Consider the following 27105-nt stretch of genomic DNA (forward strand, 5'->3'; position numbering starts at 1 on the left):
AAATGTTTTCTTCTGACTACATATACAATACCAGAATGAATACTTTTATACAACAGTTTCAAGTATATCAACTTTTTAACAATACAAATTTTAAACTTAACGTGTAATATTAGATTTCAAAATTTAATAGATCCATTTTGGAACACGATCAAATGGTTGAAACGTCCTATGAAAAAGAAAGGTTTTTCGAATTACTGAATGAAACTATATTGTTTAATGTTCTATGTTACATAAGAAGTATAACATGTTATATTAATGTACGTACAAAATCGTATAACTAATATGTAGTTCTTAAGTATCTGTAAATGTAGAAAAGTATGCATTACGACTCATTTTAGGTTTAAGTATAGTGCATTTGTATCATAGATTTTTAAGACGTTTGCTAACATTTGACATTTTTCTAAAAACTCAAGTTCAATTATTAAATGACATATACTTTCAATTGTTTTAAAAAGAAGGAATACGATAATAATTCATTCATTGTTCAAGTTTTTGGTGCAAATAAATAAATAACTTTTTTATTATACGAAGTTTCTGTCGTTTACATACTACAGTAACGATTAACTTTCGCTACAATTTGCACGGTTAACTTTCCACTCGACGTTTCAAGTTCTAACGAAACCTGATCCATCAGAAAAGACGAGTCTGACATGCCTATCATAAAGTATTCATTTATCGATGATTTTGTTTAATATTCTACATAAAAAGATTTATGTTTGTATTTTTTAGATACAGTTGCACTTCCATAGAAAATATAGCCAGAGAAAGATAAATCCCATTAAAACATGCAACGTGCGTTAATTCAGTTTATTAATTCCTTTCGATTTAGAAAGAAAAAGATATCGCTTGTCCCCCTACACTATAATAATATAAAATAGTAGTGAATTAAAGAAATGATTTGCACAACTTCATGCATGTATCCAAATTCTAAAAAAGTGCAACGTATCACAGTGTGTAATTAGAAAATAATATAAAAACCTAAGATATAAAAGGTTGATTTATTATTCGAGGTGGAATAAGATATGTATCAATTATTGTAAAAATAACAATTAAACGTTCCTTTTCCAGAACCCTTTAAGCTTCATAAAAAAACTTTCCACACGATAGTCTATAAAACAATCTGTCTTTGACTTATTAACGGTGTGGTCTTAAACTTGCGATCGACAGTGTACGAAAAACGGCGCAAATAGATACAAAAAAATTAGAAAGAAACAATATGCTTGTGCTGATATTATGATATTAATGTACCTATATATATATGAATAAATATATATATATATACATGTGAATATTATATATACATTTCACATTTGCGTGTACAAATGTATATAGATTAGTAGATAGATGCATGCTGTGCGAGCCAGGCTCCAAGTGACGTCAGAAAATAGGTCAGGATTTAAGCTCGATTCTCACGTTCTATTGCCTGGATACTCTGCCAATCGTGGCGTTAATTAATCGAGCGTTAATTATCGAAAAAAATCGTTCCACGTTTTGGGTAAGGCAAACGCGTCTATTTAAATTTGTATCTTAATATCATAACTAACCTTTATCCATTAATTTTCACATAAAACTCTACAAAAAGAGCATATAATACCATCTTATTACCTATAAAAATCCCTAATGTTAGGTAAAGCGATTTCTACACCAAATTCATCGTGTAGTATTATTTTTAAAATTTGATCGTTACATAAAATTATTATTATAGAGATAGAATTTCACGAGTTATATAGAACTCTACAGTCTCTTATACCTGTGAAAACTAGACGAATGCTAAAAATCTACAGCTCTTTAAAATCTAAAAAATTGTTTTTGAAATCTTGTAATAATTTATGAAAAACTAAAGAATTTTTTTTAGGACCGAGTTTTCATTTCGATATTGCGACGTGAACCGAGGTTAAATTCTTGCTAATTTTACGGAAGACAGGTGAAGTAAATATGCAGTGACATGCGTAGATCACTCTTTTACGGGTCCACTTCCGCTTTGTGAAATACCATCGTAATTGGAGGGTGTAGCGAGCGTCGGGGAAGGGTGGATATGTCTCTAGAACAAAGGTTCTTTGGAACTTCGCAGAAAACAAGCTGCAGCACTCTGCGAAATACTTCGTTCCGAAAGCGAATGGATACTCGAGTGAAAGCAAACGATGTAAGAGGAGTATATCGAATAGCGAAGTATAGTTCCCGACTGTCGGTTCTTTTCGTTTCTCGAATCGCTTTTGACATTTTTCCTGTCGCCGTTCATCGAGCGGATCCCAAAGTTTCCAAACTATCGAAATTATATATTTTGCACACGTTTGGAACATTTCTTCAGCACCATCGGTGGCGTCGAAGATGTTCGACTTGGTCGATTCAAATGGAACACTCTGTGCGAACAACAAGCCGACGAGTGGTAGGTGTTCAACATTTAATTTACGCGTTTAAATAACCCACGCGTTATTACGGGTGGGTAAAGAAACTTTTGCAATTTCGTTGCTGACGGGGGAACGTTTTTTTGGAATCCTCTCGGATGGACCGGGGAGTCTCGATCGCGACACACAAGGTGTAGTAATTTCGAACTTATAACGACGTTAAAGCGAATTATATGAATAAATGACGTACTTAGTTTGGCTCGGTTTTATTCCGTGCGCTTCGAGGTCCTTTTCCAGCTGCCGTATCCTGATCCTCGCCATGTCGAGTTCGTGCTTAACCTTCCACAAGTGAGTGTCGCAGATAGGATCCCTGCATCTGTGGTACCTCAGAATGTCCTGCGCCTCGTATACTGCCCCACGGAACGTCAAAGACTTTCCCATGCTCTTTAAAAAGAAATATTCCAAAAGGTATTAGAAAAAGTATTCAAACGAAGTAATTTAAAAAGAATTAAGTTGCTTCCTTTATGAATATTTATTTCGTTACGGGAGAACTCTTTGATACGTGTAAGCATAATCTGAGGTGACGGAATATTGTATATGCTAATAGGGAAAGAATAATAGTGGTTTTTTTATGATAGAATTATAAATTATCATTCAGAAAATAAATTGACTCGTGTTTTCAACATAAATTAATTTGGTACATATACGATTAATATAATTAAAATTATAATAAAAAATCTGAGAATACAACGAGTGTAGAAAAATCAACTATATATTGCTATGTTACGTGCGGGGTAGGGGAGGATGATGGTAGGTGGTTGTTAGCGACCCCGCATTTCTGCATTATACAATACTCATATGGATGAAATACATCTTTTTAATGTATCACTAGCCACCTTCCAAAGAAAAATCCAAGTATTTTTGTATTTACATGTTTGTTACTATATTCTTGTGATATTTTAGTACTCTGTATTCTGTTTTACCTGTATAAGTTTGTAAAAGAGGTAATTGCTCGTTAAAATGTATTATTCAATAATAATAATAATAATTACAATTATGTTTATAGGACTTTTTTATGTACTGGTTGGACTGTTTAATTCTGTGACATTCTGTTGAATGAAATAGATAAAAGTTTAACCCGTTCGAATAAACATCACGAATAAATTAGTATATAGTACATCGATTTAATCGGTCAATCATTACTTCAATAGAATTTTGCTTGCTCGCTGAATCGAACTATAGCTCCCATGCAATGCTTCTGAATATACGATTGATACTGATACGAATATTAGATAAACAACGTCGGGTGTGACACGATCGATATTCTAAAGGGTGAAATTGATTACGCAGGCTGGAAGCTTACCAAGCTGAAAAGTGCGCAACAGCCACCACCGTCGCTTCGCGCCAGATGCTGTCTGACATATTTGAAATATAAATGTTCTAGAAGTAGAAAAGCTGCGGCCAACAGAATTCCCATCATCAGTAAGAGAAACGCTGATAAGAACTGTTCCAATGCTAAGGGATCGCTGCTCTTTTGAACCTCTTTCCCCGGCTTACACGTGCCCGTCATCCAGTATCTTCTGAGACGTTCCAAGTCCCCTGAAATATTTAAAACTCTGGCTTTAACAGGGAAATTTGAATTGAAAGACTGAACAATAGCATTTTGATCAACTTCGAAACCTCGTAATTTACAGAATTTATTAGCTCGTCCCATAACTTCGTGTCCCGAGTTTTGTACTAGAACTTATTCCTCTTAAACTCATTTTTCAATATATAATTTAAGCAAATGCATTTCTTATCAATCCATCCATTTATACCTTTCTAATATTTTCAATAGTTTGCGACATGTTGAAGTAAATACGTTTTACTGCTTCTACTTTGAGGTTAAATGTCATCCCTTCAACATGGACGATAAAACAGAATAAGGGTCAAATATTTTTGGTCGTTCTGCCAGTTTGCCAAATTTAATCGAAACTAGCGATGGACACTTTGATACGTTTGGTTTTAAATTATGAATTTTAACCCATGTCAATTCAAGAAAGTTGAACGGCACGAAGTTATAGAACTATATAATAATTATATCCACCTTGAAACCAAGCAAGACTGATCTGATTCGTTTCTTCTACTATATAAAGCAGACAAGAAAATGTCTCGGGTAGACTCTACGAAAATAAGACAAAACATCAAGAATAACGAAATTTCTTGAGAGGCTTTCGTTATAATCAATAACAATTTATAAATAGCTGATACGATGTACAATAATTGCACGACGTGTTATAGAGTTTTTCGTAGGTCAGCATATTATAAAATATATTTAGAGTGACACTGCAATAGACATCGATACCGTTGTTTCTGTAGTCCAATAAACGCTTGTTGAACATCTGTAGGTATTTGGAGTTTCTTGAAAACGCGATGCCGTATCCTGTCATGGCGTACCAGGAACCTACGGTCAATAATCGACAGTCTTCGTCTTGCGCTACCAAATAGTCCAAAACCGTTCCATCGTAGATAAAAGCGTCCATTTCTCTGTCGCAAAAAAGGAACAATGTTTCTCAGAGAACCAAAGAAAAGAAATTCAAAGGGAATCGTTGAATCGAACGAACCACGCGACCGATCGATCGATCCAGGCTTTCAAAACTCTTTACTTGGAATGACAAAGTTCAGTCTTATCTCAGCTGCGTTGCTCGAAGCTTTCTCTATTTCTCGACAAAATAATCCAAGGGAACTTCTCAAGATTTAACCCGTTGGCTCCAGGTCGGACATTATTGATTAATCGTTTGTCTTTTCTGACTATGTTTCGGTATCTTTCCGGAATTAATTTCAAAACAAGAATATGTTTTCTCAACTTTTCACATAATAAACGTACGAGGGTCGTTCAATAAGTTCTTAGAAAAAGATAAAAAAATAAATTATTTTAGCTAGATTTTTTTTTATTTTTCAACATAATTTCCTTTTAGCTTTATACACTTTTCCAAGCGTTTCTCCAACTATTTTAAGCCATCTAAAAAGTAAGATTTCGGAAGGTCCTCAAAATAGGTATCTGTTTGGGCGGTGACCTCGTTCGACGAGAATCGTTGTCCACTTTTTTAAGTTTGGAAATGAAAAAGTCACTGGGAGTCAACTCCGGTGAATACGGTGGATGTTGTAATAATTCGACCTTTAATTCCATGATTTTGGCCATCAAAACTGCACAGGTGTGCACCCGCGCATTGTCTTGATGCAGGAGGAAGTTTCTTGCTTCAATCGACAATAAAAAAGACACCATGTGGTGGATATAACTGAGACTTTGACATCTGTCTAGTGAGTTATGATTAGACTGCGGATTTTTATGCAAATTCATATATTTATTAATAAAATTAATAAAATAAGAGCTTCGTAGAGGGTTCTTTCAACCCCTAAATACAATAATTCTTATCTTACTTGAGTTTTTGTTATAGTTTTGTGTTCAGCGCGCACACTTATCTTTTTCGATTCTGTGATGCGCTTCAAGCGGTAACTTAATAGCGCTTGAATATTTGGTGGTTGGTGTAATGATTGAGATACAATTAACTATTTTAATATTTAATAATCTATCTTAGTCTACTACTGCGGTCTTCACCTTTCTTGTTTAACCTTGCTAGCTGGTTTTAAAAAATGTTTATTTGATGGTAACCGATTCTAACTTTTTGTTGTTATGCTTGTCCCCGTCAGAAAAGCTACCCTTAAATACAAATCGGCCTTGGGTTCTGACGGGGATGAGGCATGCGGATTGGCTGCTGTGGTATTTTGAATTTTGTCAGGGAAGGCGGTCGTTTTTCCCTGATTGGAGAAGTATTTGTCGAAAATATTACAGGTGACCGCCTCCAAGCCATCGGTCACCGTTAGGTACCGAGGGCACCATCGAATGACGTCCGGGAAATTCCGCGTGCCTCGACCGTAGCAGGTAATAATTTTTATGAAGCGCCTTGACCTTACTAAGGCATGCAAGACGAAATAAAACTGAAAAATGTTTAAGCCTAAAATAGAGAACCAAATTGCGGATTATAAAACGGCGTGGAAGACAACCGATGGTCGATGGCTTCATAAACTTATTCTTGCTACGGGTCAGGGGGGTTTCTTTAAACCCCGCTGTAATTAATGTTGTTACCTGGTAACATTTTGCATATTAAATGCATTCTATAGTTTCTTGACAATTTAAATTTCCCATAAATGTATGAGTATCCGCAGTCTAGTTATGATACTTACTAAAAACAAACCATTTTCGATGCTACGAGTGTCAGGTCTTGGATTTTCTAAGGACTTATTGAACGACCCTCGCATGTATTCTATTGCCTACCCCTGTGAAAATTTATGTTCTTTCCAATTCTACACCAGCTTGCTTACACTGTAACGATGAGTAATGATTGAAAAATTAGCCAAAATATATGTTTGGTTGCAATATGCAAATTCGCCCCCGGGCAAAAATTCGTTTGACGCGTCCGTTTTCCATGAAATTTACTCCTGGCAAACTGTACGGCGATCTAATAAACACCGTCTACCAGTCGGCTGCTAATTATAATCGCGGGCCAAGCAAACTTATTCGAAGATTAGCGACGACGAAGCTATTGAAACTTGGACAACGAGGTGTGTACGTATGCATTAAACGGCGAATGCAGTTCAACGTCGTTTGTTCGAGTTTAACAAACAACTGTTCGTAATTTGGGCAATTGCCGTGTTGTTATCAAACTTAGAGCGATCAGGTTTCTCCGCTTACCCACTGATAACAGCTTCAATTCCTTCGGTGACGCTGGTCTTGTTGAAGGCCTTCATGTACGCATGCATCTCCTTGAAGTATTTCGCGAGTGTGCTGTCCGTGTGGCTCCACTGTATGGTGCCGAATTTGAACATTGGTTTGTGTGACCACGGTTTGGCCAGCCGGTGATCGTCCACTCCGCTGAACTCGTGGAACTCTTCCCTCGTGATCATGAAGGCAGCCAGATTAGCAGTGTATATGGCCAGGAACACCACCGCGAACAGCGCCCATACGTTCGTCATGAATCTGAACAATTACGATCGACTTTTTCTATACCATATGGCTATTTCATAAGAATTTCATTGTATTTCATTTTAAATTATCACTATAATCAATTTTTACTATCCGAATAAAAACTAACTATTCTTATTATTATATTGCTTTTTTTATACCATAAGGCTATTTCATAAGAATTTCATTGTATTTCATTTCACAATATCACTATAGTCAATTTTTACTATCCAAATAAAAACTAACTATTCTTGTTATTAAATAATTTTTTTTTTATACCATAAGGCTATTTCATAAGAATTTCATTATGTTTCATTTTAAGATATCACTATAGTCAATCGTTACTATCCAATTACTCGTGCAAAGTACAACTTCTTTTGCATTAAAAAAATTTACGTTGCGTGAAATTAGCAAACGTAAACCTTGATTCGCGACTTCCAAACATTTTAGTAGTCGAGAAAATTAAATCGCAATGGGTTACAATATTTGCGTGTACAGGGTGTTCATTAGGGTGGTCCTTAGCTACAGGGGTCAACATTTTTTTTCAATTTCTTTTGTGCATCCCAGTATATTGTGACACTTGATGAAGAAATTATTTGCATACAATTCTAGCGTGATTGGACGAGAAGAACGTGTGCTGCATTTGAATTGAAGTTTTGAAATTTTAACGATTTCGCATTGGAGTCGAACGTACTTGTATCGTATTATTCGAAATTTATTAACCGATATTTTTTGGTGAAATTATAATTCCTTTAGTGTAAAATAATACTATCGTTCAATTTATTATTAAACAATAATATAATTATATTTTAATAAATAATATTTTATATTATTGCACTTTATTCCCATCAAAGTATTGAATAACTTTTATCGAAAATATTTTTTGTCAGTTTGGCGTATATGCCTAAAAAGCACTGCATATGTACAATTTAATATTGTTTATTTGTTATATTATATATATTACATTGAAAAATTTGAACAAAATTTTCGTTTCGTTTCCAAAATGCTACTACTATTTTGCTGATTTTTCGTATTTTTTCGTTTCTCTTTGCTCAAGTTGCAACTAAACTTGTACAAGTTAATATTTTTTAATTTTTTTAAGGATTCAATGTCTATAAAATTATTATATACTTTTGTACAAAATATTTCGTAGGACTCGTTCAAACTAATATTTTAAGTAGTATTCATAGTATAAAATTCTGAGTTTTTCAAACTAGATATTCCAGTAATGGCGATAAGTTTCACCTCAAACTCGATACGACGTCCTACGCCGATGCAAAACCCGTGGAAATACTGTTCGGAAATGATGTGCGCCGTAAACTGTGCAAAATTAATGAATCAATATCGTTAAATGCGTTTACCATGTTGGATCACCGTTGTCTGTTTTGATGCGTGACACGTTGATGTTTGATTTGCGGTATTGTGCGGTATCCTACGTTTATTTTATAATCAGAGGTACGATAGAACTTTCCATATGATTGTGATTAGATTTGTAAACAGCACTTTCACTATTTTACGTGCATAATGCCACATGTTTTGTCAATGAATATTGAATGATATATAAAAATGATACTAAAACCAACTTCATGAGAATGTTCTCTTATTAAAACAACGTTGTATCATCAGACAATAATATCTACTTATAGACTAATCATTTTCTGGTAGAAACATTCCTCGATATACGCAGTGACTGTAAAAAGTATTCGTACACCAATCAATTTCAACAAAAACTTTATAGAAATTTGTTTATTATAACAAAATGTCAATTAAAAATGCATACGTAATCTCAGAAATTTCATTAAAAATGAATTGTTTATTTATAATTTCTCTGAAAATATCAACAGAAGTCTTAAATGTGGTCGAAAATATAATAATTACGAGATAATCCATGGAATATTAACATAGTTATCATCAGTATATCTGGAGGCGTTGTCAATATACATTTTTTGCAATAAACAAAATTCTATAAAGTTTTCGTTGAAATTGGCTGCTGTACGAATATTTTTTTTTCGCATGAATATACAGGCTGTCCAAAAAGTTTGGGACCAAAACTTATACTACGTGTTACTGAGGTCAAACAGATAAAAAAAGTTTATATAAACTTATACACGAAAATACTTTATTGAAAAGATATGAGCTTTTAAAAATATTTATGATTTATTGTGGCAGTTGTAAGAAATGTTTGAAGATTCCTTCTTCTGCAATAATGCAGGCTTCCATTCGTCGAATTAATGAATGTCGAACTCTTTCAAATATTTTATCTGTATTGAAAATAATAGTAAATACATTTTAAATACATTCCCGATTGAACGTTTCTTATAACTGTCACAACAAATCATAAATATCTTTTCAATAATGCATTTTTTGCCATAAGTTTATATGAATTTTGTTCATTTATTTGACTTCTGAAACATGTAATATATGTTTGATCCCAACCTTTTTGGACACCCTGTATTATTCAACAGAATTAAATTAGGTAATAGTATTTGCACACCTTTTTAAGTTCTGTTACGTTTGCCTAATATCGTTATCAATTTTAATCATTGTTCACTATATACATACCTATATCATAAGACAGCTGAGGAATTACTATAATACGAAGTGATAACGCCCTCAGTGAGCGACGTGTTGACTTCAATTCGACCGTATCATATCGATTTGAACCCAACTTCTTGCAAGGGAAGTGTCAAGACTGTCTAACCCAGATTTCAATGATAGTGTTGTGGAATCGAATGTCTATATCAATCAAACGCGCGGCCTAATTGATTAAATCTTGCGGCCATTTTGACTTTTCCAATATAAGTATGTTTGTTTAAATTCTACCCTTTCCTTTTACTTACATATTGATGAAATATTTACATATATAAACTATAAATATTTATTATTACTTAAGAATCCCATTATATAATATTTATTAATAAAATTAAAATTATTATATTTAACTTTCTGTAAATTAAGTAAATTATCATTAATTTTAAATTAAAGTACAATTTAACTTTATATGTACATCTACATCAATAATTATAATTCATTAATAAATAAAATTTATATAATAATGTCAACATTGTACCATATATACATTATCTCATCTGTAATATTTGGTTTACTTCTTAGATTGTCCATTAACTTAAACTCATATTTGATTTCTTTTTTATTATTACTATGTAATCGTGTGATAATCACATAATAATTAAACAGTTATTACGCACTTTAAAGATTTACAATTATGATTATGTGCATCAGACAGTAATTTTCGTGAAATATTAATAAAAATATCCACTCTTTTAAAACGGCCACAGTACTTACGACTTTTGAATTGTGTCTCTACGTATCCAAGAAACATTTCAGAGCGAATATTAAATTTGTAATTTCAAACATTTTGTATACGATCCTCAAATGTTCAACAATTTTGTTTCTTTTTAAATTGCTTCTAAAATGTATTTATAACCCCTTGTTATCCGTGACAAACGTCGCGTTATTCGATAACCTCTATCGACATTAATTTGACGTACGACATCCGATCTGATATCGGCGCAAGTTAGCAAAACCGGGATATTCTCATCGACGGGGAAATTTTTATGGGTTAGGATGCACGCATCGATACGATTACTATTATCGACGTTTCGAACGAGACTGGCCAATTATTATTTTTTGCAACGCGTCTTGTTAGTCAAAACAGCGATCGAAACGGCGAAACAATACGATACGATACGGAGTAACGTTCAGCATTTAAATTATGGTTGACAACGTTCTCGAAGAAGCCACCTTTAAATAATTGATCGTGTTCAAAGAGATTAAGTAAAACGCGAAACGAGCACATTTAAATTCACGGTTCGCTATTCAAGAAACGAGATGCACATTTTTCACGTATAATGTTAGGGGTAGATACAGTTTCTTGGCACAAACGAAAGTATACCACCGCCGGGAATATATTATGCCTCGAGAATTCGCACGCTATAATCTAAGATATTACTTTTTGATTTAAACGACTTCCTCTTACTTTTGTCGTAAATTATATCGCGTTGTTGCGGGGCCAACGGAACGAGTTACTGGCGCCCGCGTTGCCGTGCAAAATCTAATTAGCCAAATTATTGTTGGACTTACAGTTTCATGAGATCGCGGAAGGCTATTTTCTTGATAAACGGTGCGATACCGAGTATCGTGTGATTTAACGTGTAACCAGAACCGTTTCAAAGGATTGTGCTCTGTCTACGACCGTTTTATTGCATTAGAGATTCAGAGAAAATAAAGTCGAGTCGCGAGACATGTAAACGCATTAACCGAATTTCGCGATCTCTTTCACCCTTATCCGTCCATTCGTGGATTATGATTTATAACGAAGATTTTACCGACCTGGCGGTGAATCCCCTGGGAGAATCGATATGGACGGCTGCCTGAAATAATACGGCCCACACCAGCCAGTACGTGCGACAGAAAGAGAATCGATGGTTTGGCGACGGATTCTTCTGGAAGTAACAGAAACGAATCGTTTTAACAAGGTTCCACTTTTAATCGCTGACGGAATGTAACGTAACGAGAACAATGCAATAATAAGAAAACGTTTTACTCTGCGTGGGGGATATTGAGGGCAGAAGCATCAATAATTATTAAAATTCATAACAACGTATGCCATGTTACAAACATGTTTCGAGAAACGAAAGCTACCTCTAGTTTTTCTAATAAAGCGTTTAATACTTTTGTATGCTATATGAAAATATACTTAAAAACTTCGTGAAAAGAATTTGTTGTGCACAAAAATATTTGTTCCTCTGGACCATTTTATTAAAAAAAAAAAAATTGACTCTATGTCTTAATTGGTATCTAAGAAAACAGTTTGTAACGCTTTATTTATACGACACGGTATATCAGTAATGAGCGTTGTAAATTTCAGTATACATATATGTATGTACCTACTTGTCTCGTAAGACGCTCCAGTGAAATATACGTTCCAATTAACTTGTTTTCAAGTGCATCCAACCACATATTCATGCGAAATTCAGGGGACTCTAAATTTAATAATTCGAATAATGCATGCTGGTAGATAGTTGACAAGTGTTAATTTTAGTCAATTCAAGTATTATACAGTGTGTTACTGGACGGGTGGTACCGTCGGGTAGTGGGTGATTCTACCTACAAAAATAAGTCGGAAAAAAGAAATCAAATTTGCTCATTTGAAGCCTCGTTTACGAGAAAATCGAGTTTGAAAATGTGTTGATAATACGTTTATTATTATTCGGTATTAAGAACCGCTGTATCAAAATTTACAGATCTTTTACGACCAACAGATTTATGGTAATTATGAAATGCACCGCACTCAATTAATCTCTGCTCTGTTTTCTGTATCACTCTTTTGTTTGGATGGCGACTGTAATACTTACAATTAGCTCCTGTTGTTGCGCTCCTAACGCTTTCGCCATGTCAACCTATTCACGATTGCTGTAGCGAGACATAGTTACAATTCGACTGATACAAACAGACTAATAATAAAAGTAGCCGGTAGTCGTACTACTGGAGACGGAATGTAAACATTACAGAGGACAACGAATATAAAAATATAAACGAAAATGATCATGCTACGTGAGGGCTTGAAACAATTCTCAAACTCGATTTTCTCGTAAACAAAACTTCTAACAGAAGAGTTTTGTTCCTTTTTTTCGACTTATTTTCGTACGTAGAATCATTCTCTGTCCGATAGTACTAACCATCCGGTAACACCCTGTATATTTGAAACGAAACATTTCCAACTCTGTATTCAAGTTCTCTTTAATTTATACAGACACGGTTAATCTGTATTATAAAACATTTTGTCGTTAGCAGTAATTAACGGTACATACATGTATTTAGGAAACTGTTCTATTTAGACATATATCTTGTAAAAATAGTAGCTACATACGTGCAAAATATTACTTGTATAATACATAAACCGCAACAGTTGTGAACTTCTAAATCAATATAATTGAAAATACTGTAAAATAATGATTACGCATAAATTTTCATATGATAACTTAATAATAAAATTTTGTTGTGTAATATTCTATTTTCGAGATAATTGAATTAAAAAATTCGCTAGGTACGCGATTAAATATGTAGTTGGTATGTCTGACCATTATTCACTATTTCTACTTGCATTGATGCTCAATTCCTATTGCTCACGTATTGAAAGGATTTCCAAAAATTTTATTCCACCTTTTCGATTTATTTTTACACGTAGAATAAAATAGACGAATGGATAATATAATCGTATAATATTCAAAAATGAAATAAGGCGGTAGGACATCATAGACTGAACTATGAACCATATTTACGATCAAACATTGATATTTCTTTTGAATATTTCTTTTTAAAAAAAATAGGTTACTTTATTTTTTTAAATAAAAATTTAAAACGTAAACATGTGCACAATATATAAACATATTTAACACATAAGTAGAAACAGTAAATAATGATCAGATGCGCCAGTTAAATCGTATTCGGTAACAAGTATAGCTCAAAAAATCATCAAATTCAATTATCTCGAAAACTAAGCATTACACATTTTACATGTAGGATTACTTCTTGCGCGGTTGTACCATTCCGAAGAAACCAATAATCCTACAAGTTTTATATGATTATCTTATCTACGATAACAAAGCAAATATGATGTCTTCGATCAATAATAAAATCAGAACAAATGATCACTATAAAACGCCATAGGTGCATTCAATGTTAATGCAAATGCATGAAAAATTCACACCACTCGCCTGTCAAACTTATACTTCAAACTGTCAAATAAGTGTTTCGTAATAATAACGTCCTAATTTAGCATGCACTGTTGTGTATGAAGAAAGAAATAAAAGTAAACTTGCGAGCACTACGTTTGCAGACTAATAACGTTCAGCTATAAATTACAAGCTTCCCAAGTAGCAGTTTTACAATAAAAAGGAAAATGATGAAATTGGGAAAAAGGAAACGAGTAATGCAGCTGACGTTGTATGTACATTAAAGAGCAGGGACGCTATCGGTCGGTCCATAATATAATTAATCTCCTTTTTCGCTACAGTGTCAGACGGTGGAGTGTCATTAAGATTAACGGTATCGTCCGGTGACTAATTTGCTGAACGGGAAGATGGTGCTCGGAGGTGAGAAACCATACATAAATAAGAAGAAGCGAAATTAATAATACCAGTTTCCGCGCAGGGCCTGAAGGGTTTACCTTCATGTTGAAACCGGATGGTGATAACCATTCGAAGAGTAGTATCATTATCGTGGCCGCGTGTATGGCGACAATGCCAACTAGCATCCAAGATGCTGTGTCGAACGGTTCTGAAAGCAACAATGTTATAGTCGTAAATTATTTACAATGAGTATTAGAAACAGTCGACGTCCACAACAGCCACTGGTGATTCAGTCAATAAAATTCCATATACAGTGAGTGTAAAAAGTATTCGTACACTAGTCAATTTGAACAAAAACTTTGCAGAACTTTGTTTATTACAAAAGTATGTTAACAAAAACATGCATACATATTCTTAGAAATCTCTAGAACAAATGTCATTAACAACAAATTATTTATTTATATTTATTATGAAAATATTAACAAATTTCCAGAAATTGACCTAAAATATACGCGTAATAAGTATTCGTACAGTCTTTGAATCGTAACATTCCACATAGAACGATTACAAGATAATCCATCATATGTAAACATACTTAGCATCAGTATGTCTGGAGACGCTGTCGGTATAGGTAGTATCCTGAATTCAAACATTATCAACGAAATTATCAGTAAAATGGGACGAAAACGCAAGGAAACCTCTGAAGAAGAAAGGAAAATTGTTATAAATTTACATAATAAGTGTAAAACACTGAGTGAAATTTCTAAAGTTTTAAATAGACCGAGGTCCACGATTCAAGGAATCATTGCCAAATATGGCGATCGGAAAACTGTAAAAAATAATCCAAGAAACGGACGTAAACGAATAATAAATGAGTATACCGGCCGATGGATAATTCGAAAAATAAAGCAAGATCCAAAGATAAGTGCGGTGAAAATCACAGCTGAACTTAAAAATGATCTGGACATTAATGTATGCAGTAGCACAGTGCATAATTTTTTACGGGATAGAGGATATCACGGCAAAGTAGCTCGTAAGAAATATTTCGTAAATGAAATTAATAGAAAGAAACGATTGCAATTCGCGAAAGAGTACGTTAATGTTCCTATGGAGCACTGGAACGGTATTATATTTACCGATGAGAGTAAATTTAACATATTTGGGTCAGATGGACGATGTACAGTATGGCGGAAAAAAAATACCGAGTACGAAAAAAGAAATTTGAAGGCGACCGTAAAGCATGGAGGAGGATCAGTCACAGTTTGGGGTTCTATGAGTGCGAGCGGGGTTGAATCCCTCCATTTTATCGATGGTATCATGGATCACAAAATGTACATCGATATTCTAAAAGAGCATCTTCAGGTTAGTGCAAATAAAATGCAGTTACAGGGCAATTATATATTTTTGCAAGATAATGATCCAAAGCATAATGCTTATAATACACGTCAGTGGATCCTATATAATATGCCGCAGCAATTAAAAATTCCTCCACAGTGTCTAGACGTAAATGTGATAGAGCACTTATGGAGTCATCTTGAAGAAAAAATTCGAGACCATCACATTTCTTCGAAACAAGATTTAAAAAATGCACTTTTAGAAGAATGGAACAAAATGTCTAGTACTATAACCAAAAATTTAGTAAATTCAATGCCGCAAAGGCTTAAAGCGATTATACAATCTAAAGGAAATCCCACTAGATACTAAAATAGCAAATAGACTGATTTTTGTTACGTTTATGTACTAAAATTTATAGTTTTTGTTGTAAAATTAGAAGTGTACGAATACTTATTACACGTATATTTCACGCCAATTTCTGGAAATTTGTTAATATTTTCATAATAAATATAAATAAATAATTTGTTGTTAATGACATTTGTTCCAGAGATTTCTAAGAATATGTATGCATGTTTTTGTTAACATACTTTTGTAATAAACAAAGTTCTGCAAAGGTTTTGTTCAAATTGACTAGTGTACGAATACTTTTTACACTCACTATATGTCTTACACGGTACAGTGTAACCTCGATTATTGCTCGGGAGTCTCGTTCATTGTATTGTGTCGACAAATGGATGGGATGGATTGTCAGATACACCGCTGGCCGATATTATAAGTTCACTCCATTTTTTGCTCGTTTATTGTTATGGTTAGAGTTATTGGTTTCTTTTACAGAATTACGTAAAAATATACGAAAGAAAACGTGATGGAATAAAATTTGGCAATATTTACGTAAACAAGTAATTTATAAATAAATGTTCTGTTATAATTAAACTTATAATTTTGTCCATCCTGCGAACAGCATTTTTCTTAAAAAGGTTAACAAATCATTTTTTATGTAAATATTACAAATTTTTTTTCATAGATTTATCTTTCGTGTATTTTTGCGTAATACTGCAAACGGAAAAAAGCGATAGTTCTAACTATCACTATAAACGAGACTGAAGAATGAAGTGAACTCATAGTATTGGTCAGCAGTGTATTAACGTGTGAAATTGGATGAACTGGAACTGGTAATAGCGAACGTAGGTAATTGCATGAACCTCAATCATTGAAAGAACATTCCTGGTGCTGCAATAATCAAGGCTCTGCTATATCTTGTTATCACACTTAAGTGCATTTCACACATTATTCTACCGTACACTGTCCTATTCGAGGAGTGTTAAGAGAAGTTTTACGCTTGTACGTCCAGAGATAAAAGGTACCTTCAAGAATGTATAATAGAAATACTTCACAAATCGATTAATCTCAAATTTATATAAACTATTAACAGTTCTGTAGAAAACAGTTATTAGAAAAGTGCGTCAAGAAAGTAAATATTTACCAAAATTTTATCAAGAGTTTGATCATCCATGATAAAATAATGTATATGAAATGACAGTTTACAACGAATGAAACAATCAAATCTCTTTCTAGTAAGTTTGGTGCTTTATTAGTTTTTGATATCACTTCCGTCATTATACTATTGTTTTATTTTATTAGTCGAGTATTATATGACTTTTGTATTTAATAAATATATATGTGTTAATAGGAGGCAGCGAAATTTTTGAATTTTGATATTTGTGGTACATATTTTTGCAAAGGTTGAGAACTCTGGGAGCAATGTATGTTTAAAAATAATCCAAATGTGATCGTGTTTGTATTTATTTTCACCTGGTAAACTCCGCCAATCCATTGAGCATAGTCTCGTGACAATATAACTATAAGTCCACTTTTAATTTTCAATGATAAACGAAATTCGATATCGCGTACAACGAGAATCGCGTTTGTCTGCGGTTGCACGTGTGAACGGATTTTTCGAGCCGAATAAACAATATCAATGGCGGGGACGATTCCGTTGCATCAAAGCGGATGACACAAATGCCGCAGTTACTGTCATACAAAATGAAATCTCAGCACGACCTGCCAAATGATCCTGTGGAACAATAAGGATCGAATATTTGGATATAAAGTAGAATCCACACATTTCTCGGACCCCCATTGTGTGAATTTAAAAGTAATCATTACTTTTTAGTTAATTATAGTATTAAAAATTGTAGAAATACTTGATGTATAACAAAAAAAAAAATGAGAAATAATTCTATTATGGCATTAAAACTTTCATGTTATATCTAAAGAAAACTCTGAAATTCTGGTGAATTAAAACTTGGATTGATATCAAATGAGAAGAATATTGAATGATTTAATTTATTGTACACATTTTTAAATTGTCATTAATCTTTTGTGGGTTAGTATTTCTAATGCTATAATCAATATTTTTTGGTAGGCCTGCGCCAACTGAGAGTCGTGTTTATGACTGAGACCTCGAGTAAGATGGTAAAAATTTAGTAGATAAAACTGTCATTTAAGGTAAAATTGTTGTTCTTAAAATATAAAAGTAATTTATAATAGATAACAAGTACATGTTCTAATACCGAGCGAAATTAAATAACAGCGTATAATTACTGATTCTGTTTTGTAAAAACTGAGTTCATAATTTCAGTAATATTCCGAACAATAGTAAAATGAGTGTGGGTGGGAGGCACATGTTAAATGACCATTATGACAATATAGTAGTCCTGCAAAGTTGTTAAAATTGATGATAACAGTAATGAAAGTTCCGTGGTTTTCGATCAACGTTAAATAAAGTTAGTAAGTTATTCGACGTAAACGACTAAATCTGAATATTAAAAATTAATACAGAATTATGCTAATGTCAAGAACTCGTGGAATGAATTTATCGTGTCGTCACGAAATGCTTCCAAAAGTAATTTGATTTCACAACCTGAAAGTCAGATCTACTATTAATAACAAGAGTTTCGCTCTTTCTCATTAATTAGACCAGAATCGTAAAATTTTTTACGAGACCAAAACTTTGATTTCACATAATTGTAAATTACACGACTTAAAATTTGTTTTAGTACTTATTTTCGTAATCTTCCAAAAATTCATAAATCCTATTCAAATGTATTTCCTTTAATATTTCAACCTGAGAATTAATTGTTTTTAGTAAACTCCTGTCACTTATACAGGGTGGGCCGAAATTCGTACTACAACCGTGCAAGGGATGATTCTACATGAAACAGATAAGAAAAAAATTTTGTATAACATTTTTTTATCCGTTTTCGAGAAAATCGATTTTAAAGTTTGTTTGGCTTTGTGAACGATTTACCACCAGAGATATTGTTTAAAAACATTATTTATTACGTGGTTAAAGCAGTACAAGGTGTTCCTACTGATAATTAATTTTCTATACTTTATCACTACTACCAAGTATTGTTGAAAATGTCCTCTTCTTTGCAGCATGCACAAGTTTGTTCAACGAATTCTATCTGAATAAACTATAACTATGAATGGACGACAACTAAATGGTTCACAAAGATAAACAAACGTTAAAATCGATTTTCTCGAAAACGGATAAAAAAATATTGTACCAAACTTTATTCCTATTTTTGTCATGTAGAATCGCTCCTTGCTCGGTTGCGCTACGGATTGCGACCTACCCTGCACATGGACGACGTAGCAGTTATAGCGTTACAGTCATATATCTGAAATCAAGAGTTAGACGCTCAATTTATAAAATTGAGCATAAACACTTACCAAGGAAGGCAGTAGGAGATATAATACCGGTTCTCTTAGCTACCACAATTGCGATTCCAGTTTCCATGTACGGTACAGTGAAGTCAACTACGGCTTCCCTTTCAGAATTAATCATTAAAGACGTCATCACCATGTCGGTCTTGCGATTCACCAGGTCCGCAATTAGACCATTCCATTTCCCATTCTACGGACAAATAGTACGCGACAATGCCTTCTGTCCATATTTACGTTTAGTCCTTGCTACGAATCATACTCGCGTGGCGTTATAACGATCTATATAGCTGACTCGATCAACGGCCATGATAAATTTAGACGCGTCGTTTACAAAATTAAATCTGACGAGTACGCGTACGAACGTAAATGCATAGACAGTCGAACGTGTGCATTTACCGGTGTCGGTACGGCACTCTAACGCTACGCCTTGAAAATCCATTGTCGATGCAAATAATGGGATACCGTTAATGGACGCAAGCGCAATTACGCGTGAAATTAATCTATATCGCTGACGCGTCGATATCGCTTCGCGGAATTAAAACCTCGGAGCTCGGATTAAATGGACTATGCCGGTGGCTGCGTCGACGTTGGAACTTTCAAGACGCTCGTAACTCGCTATAGCGATTATTGAAAGTAAATCCTTCCTTCGGAGAATCAAGATCACCTACTAATTGGTTTTATAGGAAACGATCGCACGATCAATTAACGCTTATCCGGTTTCTCAATAAAACGCTTGAGCGTGAATTTCCAGGGGATGTTTCCGAGAGGACTGTTCATAAGCTGAAGATGAATTTATTAATTGGAAGAATGTGGGACAACGTTGTACCGAAGAAGAGACCGCTCATCGATATAATTTTGTCTGACAGCGAATGTTCGATAATTATCGTCTAGTACGAATAATAACGCTCGAACTTACCTCTAGCGTGCCCCACTTGCCATCTTCCACCCTAACGAGCTCGTAAGTAAACCCGATTTCTTCAGAGAACTTCTGAAGCAGATCGATGCAGAACCCGCTACAACACTGGTAGAAGCTCTCGTTCTTCTGCGCCGATTGAATATCCATCCTGAAACATAGCAAACCCTGTAAATTAACTGTGTCAGTTACATGACTTCGAAGATTATTTCACACTTTAACACTTTAGTGTGTATAAGTGGAGAGTATAAATGTGAATGCTGGTTCAGCGAGGACTGATTCATAGAGGATAGCAATCACCAATTTTGCAAACTCATAGATATTTAAGAATCTCCTGGGCTGGACGAGTTAGAATTTGCAAGAAACCATTGAGCTCTACTTTAAGATAATTAGTACATTGGGCATATTCTTTTTAAGTTATTTGTACATATTTATATCATAGAATTTAATAATTAAATTATATTGCACTTGTAAATAAAATTTTGTCTATTTGCTAAATAAATCGGCTTCACGAACATTGTGGGAGCCAATCTTATTTGTTTCCACGGATGTAGTACAGAATAGATGTTGCGTGCAATGCTTTGCAATGCTTCTTTCTGTCGAACGGATTGGGTCACCATCAGCGGGAAACGCTGTCACTGTCGATATTTCATATGATGCCAACATCCATAAGAGTCATAGTGATGTCTCGTTCGTTTTATATTCTCAAAGTTGATTCGATTTCCGTTCAGACGGTTGCAGGAAGAATTAATCCCTTCCCGTACAATGACGAGTCTGATTCGTCACAAGTTCTTGATGTCAAGTTTCACAATCACCACACTCGTCATCGTCTTATACATTAAAATCAACACATTTTTGCATTCACGATGTATTCGTAAAGTTAATCTATTCTTCTTCGTGGCCATTCCTTGTACGAATTTGAACAAAATAAAATAGTATACGTTTGAAAAATTATTTGAAATTAAATCGTACGTCAAGACGTTAACTTTGCAATGGTGTTTCGCCAAGTTGTGCAATCTAGGCGCATTGTTAGGTCAGGCTACATCTGCATGTGCCAGACCCGATGACTATCGTGACACGTTTGTAATTGCAGTTGGCAAACAACAGTCAACATAATTAGAACAGTGAATATAATTACGATTACACTTGCGCTAATACACTGTTTCCTTGCGAATATATGGAGTCGAATTGTAGAGCATTCGTACTAATTGGCTTACAAAACCCGGTAATCAGTTCTTACTAATAATAAATTGATTGGAAGTTTCGTAATTTAAGCGTAGTTTCATTTTATCGCTAACTGTTGATTTTCCAAATTCGTGTTAAATTACTACAGTTTCACAATTTCCTGTTTTATTGCTTCGTGTTTCGTTTCTATCGAAACGCTGGGCGTATGATTTATATCGCAATAGATTTCAATGGGAATCTGTACAAGATTTGTTTCAATGACTGTTAACCGCAAGACACCTGTCCAAATATATCCTAATTAGTCGACCGTAGCGGGCGTCATTGCTGAATATATTTAGAGGGAAACTGTCTCTAATGACGGTTGTGTTAGAGGAACGAAGAAACACTTCCTCTGGCATTATTATGCTAGAGTGTAGCTACGAACATGGATGCCGTTCGCAGGATATTATAACAACAGCCGCTAGGATATATCCTAGCCTGTACAAACTTACGACGTACAAAGATTTGTAATAAACAAGTAATATTATAACTGTATTAAATGGAGACACTCGTGTGTAATAGAATTACAGTGAGTGTAAAAAGTATTCGTACACTAGTCAATTTGAACAAAAACTTTGCAGAACTTTGTTTATTACAAAAGTATGTTAACAAAAACATGCATACATATTCTTAAAAATCTCAAGAACAAACTTCATTTAAAATAAATTGTTTACGTATATTTTCTATTAAAATATTAACAAAAGTTTCGAATATGGTCGAAAATATACGAGAAATAGCTATTCGTATACTTCTAATTTTATAACAAAGACTATTCATTTTTATATATAACGCACATTTTATATATAACAAATTTATATAAATAAACAATTTATTTTGAATGAAATTTGCTCTTGAGATTTCTGAAAATACATATGCATTTTTTTTAATAAATAAAGTTTTATAAAATTTTTGTAGAAATTGACAGCTGTACAAATTCTTTTTACACCCACTGTATGCCGACAAAAAATAGGAGGAAAATAATTAATGACGAATTACGAAAGGAACGAGAAATTGAAAATACATTGAACAAGAATAACAATGACAGAACAAAATTAAGTATATTTTTTTATTTCGTTTAAAAAGTGGTCCTAATGTACGCTAGGTATCATAAAATAATAGTGATTGTTAAACCACGCAAAATGTTTCCATATGATATTATTCTACTCTTGCTCAGAGCAGGTTTGGAGCTTGGCCGAATTACTTCAGCCACCCTTATGACTTTATCGTTTAAAGTCTGACAAAATTTGAATTTTAATAGGATTATACAAACATCTGGCAGGACAACTACATCGGCGTAATGATAAAACGCATTTCGACGGAATGGAATTTCGGAATTTCCAATTTAATTATTTTGGACAATATTCAACCGCGTTAATTGAGGCAACGTGATAAATGTATTGGTACGGTAAAGTTTGTGTCAGGAAGTTCTTTCGTTTATAGGTTCTACACCACCTACCACATAGGTTCTACACAACACAGGTTCATTTATAGGTTCTTCTTTGTTCGCGTCATAAAACTTTATAACGTTTTTAGAAGTTGTTAAATCTTTACCGGGCACATTTAACAGATTACGGTGAATCGGTAGTTTAGTTTTAAAGAGTGGACCGTCGTAGGTATTTTAAGCTTTAACATAGTACAATCCGTACTTTTCCGTTTAACAAATCATTCACGCGTTCGTGTTTGCTCTATTAACGAAAAATTGTTCGTAAAAATTCAAAGGATCTATTCCAGTTCCACCAACCAGATAATTACTACGTTGTAAAAGCTTAAAATGCAATGCAAAAATTTTGCAAGATCACAAGGAATTAAAACTTTCAAATAATGTACAACTAATACTTCACAGTAACACCTTGGGTCTTTTTTAAGTGTATTATTGCATCATTCAAAAACTGTGTATTTAAACTTTTCTTTAAGATTTTGTCCTTATGTTGGTTGCCCCATTCGCATTAAAATTACCTTTGTAATCTTATTTTGATTATTATGTTCTATTACTTTGTATACTAATAGGACTCCCCCTTTATTGAAGAAATAAAAATGAATTCTTTACGCCAATAAATTTTTTAGAAAACACAACCTATTAAATAAAATTTAAGTGATTAAATTGTAAAAGATGATATGGAAATTTACAAATAATATGATCAACACTAAATCTACCGCGAACAGTGAAATGACCGTTTTTAAAATTTCGTTTAGAATTTCTAACACACAATATTATTTTAACGCCATTTAACTTCACCACTTTTTTTATAGTATGCATACGTGCAATGAATTTTTAGAAAAATATGTAGCCTGTCTTGCCTACCACGACCGATCATCTGACCGGTTGAATGATTTATATTTGAACTGAACAAAATTTGGTACCAAAATTCTGGTTAGTTTCCGATGTAAATAGGAAATATATGTATAGCAAAGACGAAAGGAGAGAATCTTCAGTTTCCACTGTCTTAGAACAGTCTAACAACGTGTATTAAAAATAGTTAAATTTTAGACGCGTGCAGTTTTGAAACTACTCATGTTTTTTGCATAACTGAACCATTGTTGGAAGCGGTAAACCTTCCTCTTTAAAATGGCTTTTATTTTATGTCGAAGTTTATGTGAAGTGGTAATTTTTCACTCTATCCAATGACTATACCAGCTACTATAATTTTTGCTGTCTTCTATGCTTATTTTCACATTTACTTTGACACTACATACCCAAAGTAGTTTCAGCAATTCCTATTGATTATACGGCTGGTGTGCGGTAAAACTGGATTATAAATTATTTATTTAATCGAAGATGAATTTAAATTTAAATACAGGATGTTTGCGTAATTACTAGTCAGCACTTTTTCTTAAATAGTTGTTTTCTCTAGAACTAACTACGGTATCGACTTGGAACAATATTCGTTTTCAAGGGCGTTTTACCTTCTATCCGATGAAAATTAAAAAAATCTTTTAACATAAAAGAGAATGATATCTTACGAATAAACATCAAAGCACAACTTTCACATTGCCTCGTGAAAGAGAAAAAGGAAGACTGGTCATTTGACCGATCATGGTAGGAATGAGTATACAGTAAGTGTCGATAGGTTTAGTGTTAAAAGAAATAACATGGATATGTTACATGACAGTTGTATATTCAATAAAGTTGGTTATTTCTAGTGTTTTGGGAACTGAGAAATTATGCAATAGTTTACAATCTCCCTTTCTTAAATCTACTTTTCTACGTTTTAACAAGAAATCTTTAAAAGGGAGCACGCGTACAAAATTCTTAATGCAAAAGCCTTAATACAACTCTGAAATTCTTCTCATCTAAAATACCTCTTGGCAAATGCGTGTTGAACTACTTTCCAAATTGAAATTTCATTCCACGGTAATTCCAGAAATGTGATTCAGATCTACCAGGCCCCGCATGAGAGTTTCACCGAAGTTCTCCGGTTGATGGATAGAAGCAGAGTGTTCGAAAAGTGCTTCAACGACACTTGATTAGAGTTGAAAATTTCTTTCTTCTCGGTCTTGTGCTTTCGCGAAGAAAGGTGCACGCGTCGCAATTTATTTCGGGGTATTCGTGCAAACTGTTTTGAAAAGCTGTTGAAAAACAATCGCGCTAATTTTCTGACAGCATTCTTATCGGGAACTACGAAAATCAGAATTTAGGTTTCTGGTTTCTTATTTCGTGTACTTGATCGCTGTTTCTGTGTAATTAGCCCTCCGTCCACTTTTATCGCGGAACATGAAAAGCAATTACCTGTTTTTTTTCTGTTGGCGCTCTGCCATATCGTGCTCATTCAAAGAACAAAGAGATTCTATCGCCATTGCGCTCTTTATTTCCAGAGAATTGTTTGTCTCACCACCAAGATAATACTTGACACTTAAGAGTTAGATAATGAAGACATTGTAGGTAGAAATAATTGTTAATTAATCAGAGAGAGAGGTGTAAATGATTTCAAATTTGTTTTCTTAGATAAGGAGAGATGTACTACAGATAAATTAGACACGAGAATATCCAAAATCGAAAATATGTCCAACCAAAATTGTATTCTATAATATTGTCAAAAGGTTCTAAAAAATGAAACAAGCCGTCAATCCACTCGACATTTTTATTGGTAGAATCACTTATATCTATGAAACCATTTGTGAAACGAAATATCAAGTTATTATTAGTACAAGTTTCAATTTTAAATAGGAAAGCATAGCGTCTCTGGATCTATTTGTCATAGAAAAGAGATTAATTATTGTGTAGTCTATGTATGAATTAAAATGAGATAATATGTTACACGTAATAATAATAACTTCGAAAATATTATGTCTGAAGTAATGTTTTTAATTCATGTATAATGTTGTAAATGTCTACAATGTAGAAACTTTTTTTACAGCTAGAAAGCATACAAAATAATACTATGGAAGAAAAACATATTGTTTTGTAAATAAATGAAATCACCCTTGGGAAATTATCAAATGTTAAAAAAGTGGTTAGCAAAGCACCAACTTTGACAGAAACGATTGTCTTTGCATATATTTATACAAGTATCATTTTATAGATCTGTTCTGTATCATTAATTTTGTCACAAGTGAATGTCTGCTAATCTAACAAATAAAAGTGAACATCACTATACGTTAAAGATAAGAAATTGAACGTGTCAATATTTCAAATATAAAACATCAATATTTTTTCATATGGCTTATTGTTTGGTCACGTATCAAGTAACATGACACGAAAAGAATCAAACTGAATAGGTTCTGTACGATTCTGATTAATAGAGCTTGAATCCTCTCGAATGCGGCTTGTTTCATATTAGAGCATGCATGAACAGATATTGCATTACGGTATTAATATCAATTCTCTAATATCGACCAGAGAAGATGTCGTCTATGCAATATTATTTTCGATGTAAATACGTTTGAACTGAAGTAAAGAAGTTGAAATTGATATATTGTCTACATAGATATAATTTAATGACAGGTATAATTGCAATTGTGAAAGTATTTAGTCGCATTTACGAAGTAGTAATTTACACTGACACTGAACAGGTACATATATGCTTGGCAAAGCACAATCGATCCGCCCAAAATTTGGTTACTGACACGAAACCGAAGCTGCCATCTTGAACTGACATTTCTAGAAGTTTGTCAGGATGTAACAGTAATCGTTGAACTTTGACAGAGTTTAGTGAAAGCACTTAGAACCTCAACAAATCTCGTTGTTAAACTCGGCACAATCCCACCTAACCACATTGGTCTAGAATGAACTCCTAAGCCCTAGTGTTTGCTAAGACGATATCCAATAATGTCTGAGATGCAACAGAGTCTATAATGTCAAGGGCGGTTTAGTAGATTCGATTAGAGCTAGGCAAGTTTAGCAGGAATAAGAATATCTAACCAGATCCGTTCAAATTCAAAATGGTTCGACGATATCGATGTTATTCTAGCGAGACCGTACAAGGGTTCAATATAACGTGACACAGTTCGAAGAAGTGTGAC

At 33.6% G+C, this 27105-nt stretch overlaps 1 protein-coding gene across 5 annotated transcripts in view; it reads right to left on the reverse strand.

Annotated features, from left to right (window-relative positions):
• The window catches only part of LOC122401968 (glutamate receptor ionotropic, NMDA 2B), a 119548-nt gene that overhangs the window by 16575 nt on the left and 75868 nt on the right, over positions 1-27105 (reverse strand). For 2 of the 5 annotated variants that reach the window (XM_043404438.1, XM_043404437.1), the window contains exons 7-14: positions 20425-20572; positions 19515-19698; positions 14540-14649; positions 11701-11813; positions 7078-7362; positions 4690-4871; positions 3709-3944; positions 2596-2789 (exon numbers count right to left, since the gene is read on the reverse strand). In XM_043404438.1, coding sequence (XP_043260373.1) covers positions 2596-2789; positions 3709-3944; positions 4690-4871; positions 7078-7362; positions 11701-11813; positions 14540-14649; positions 19515-19698; positions 20425-20572 — 1452 coding nt within the window. Of the gene's footprint in view, positions 1-2595; positions 2790-3708; positions 3945-4689; positions 4872-7077; positions 7363-11700; positions 11814-14235; positions 14239-14509; positions 14650-19514; positions 19699-20424; positions 20573-27105 lie in introns of all 5 variants that reach the window. The other 3 variants (XM_043404436.1, XM_043404440.1, XM_043404435.1) reach the window with 3 other exon arrangements.

Source organism: Colletes gigas, unplaced genomic scaffold (genome assembly GCF_013123115.1).
Source record: "Colletes gigas isolate AHSC1104 unplaced genomic scaffold, ASM1312311v1 Colletes_gigas_Sc00030, whole genome shotgun sequence".
In the NCBI taxonomy this organism is placed as follows: domain Eukaryota; kingdom Metazoa; phylum Arthropoda; class Insecta; order Hymenoptera; family Colletidae; genus Colletes; species Colletes gigas.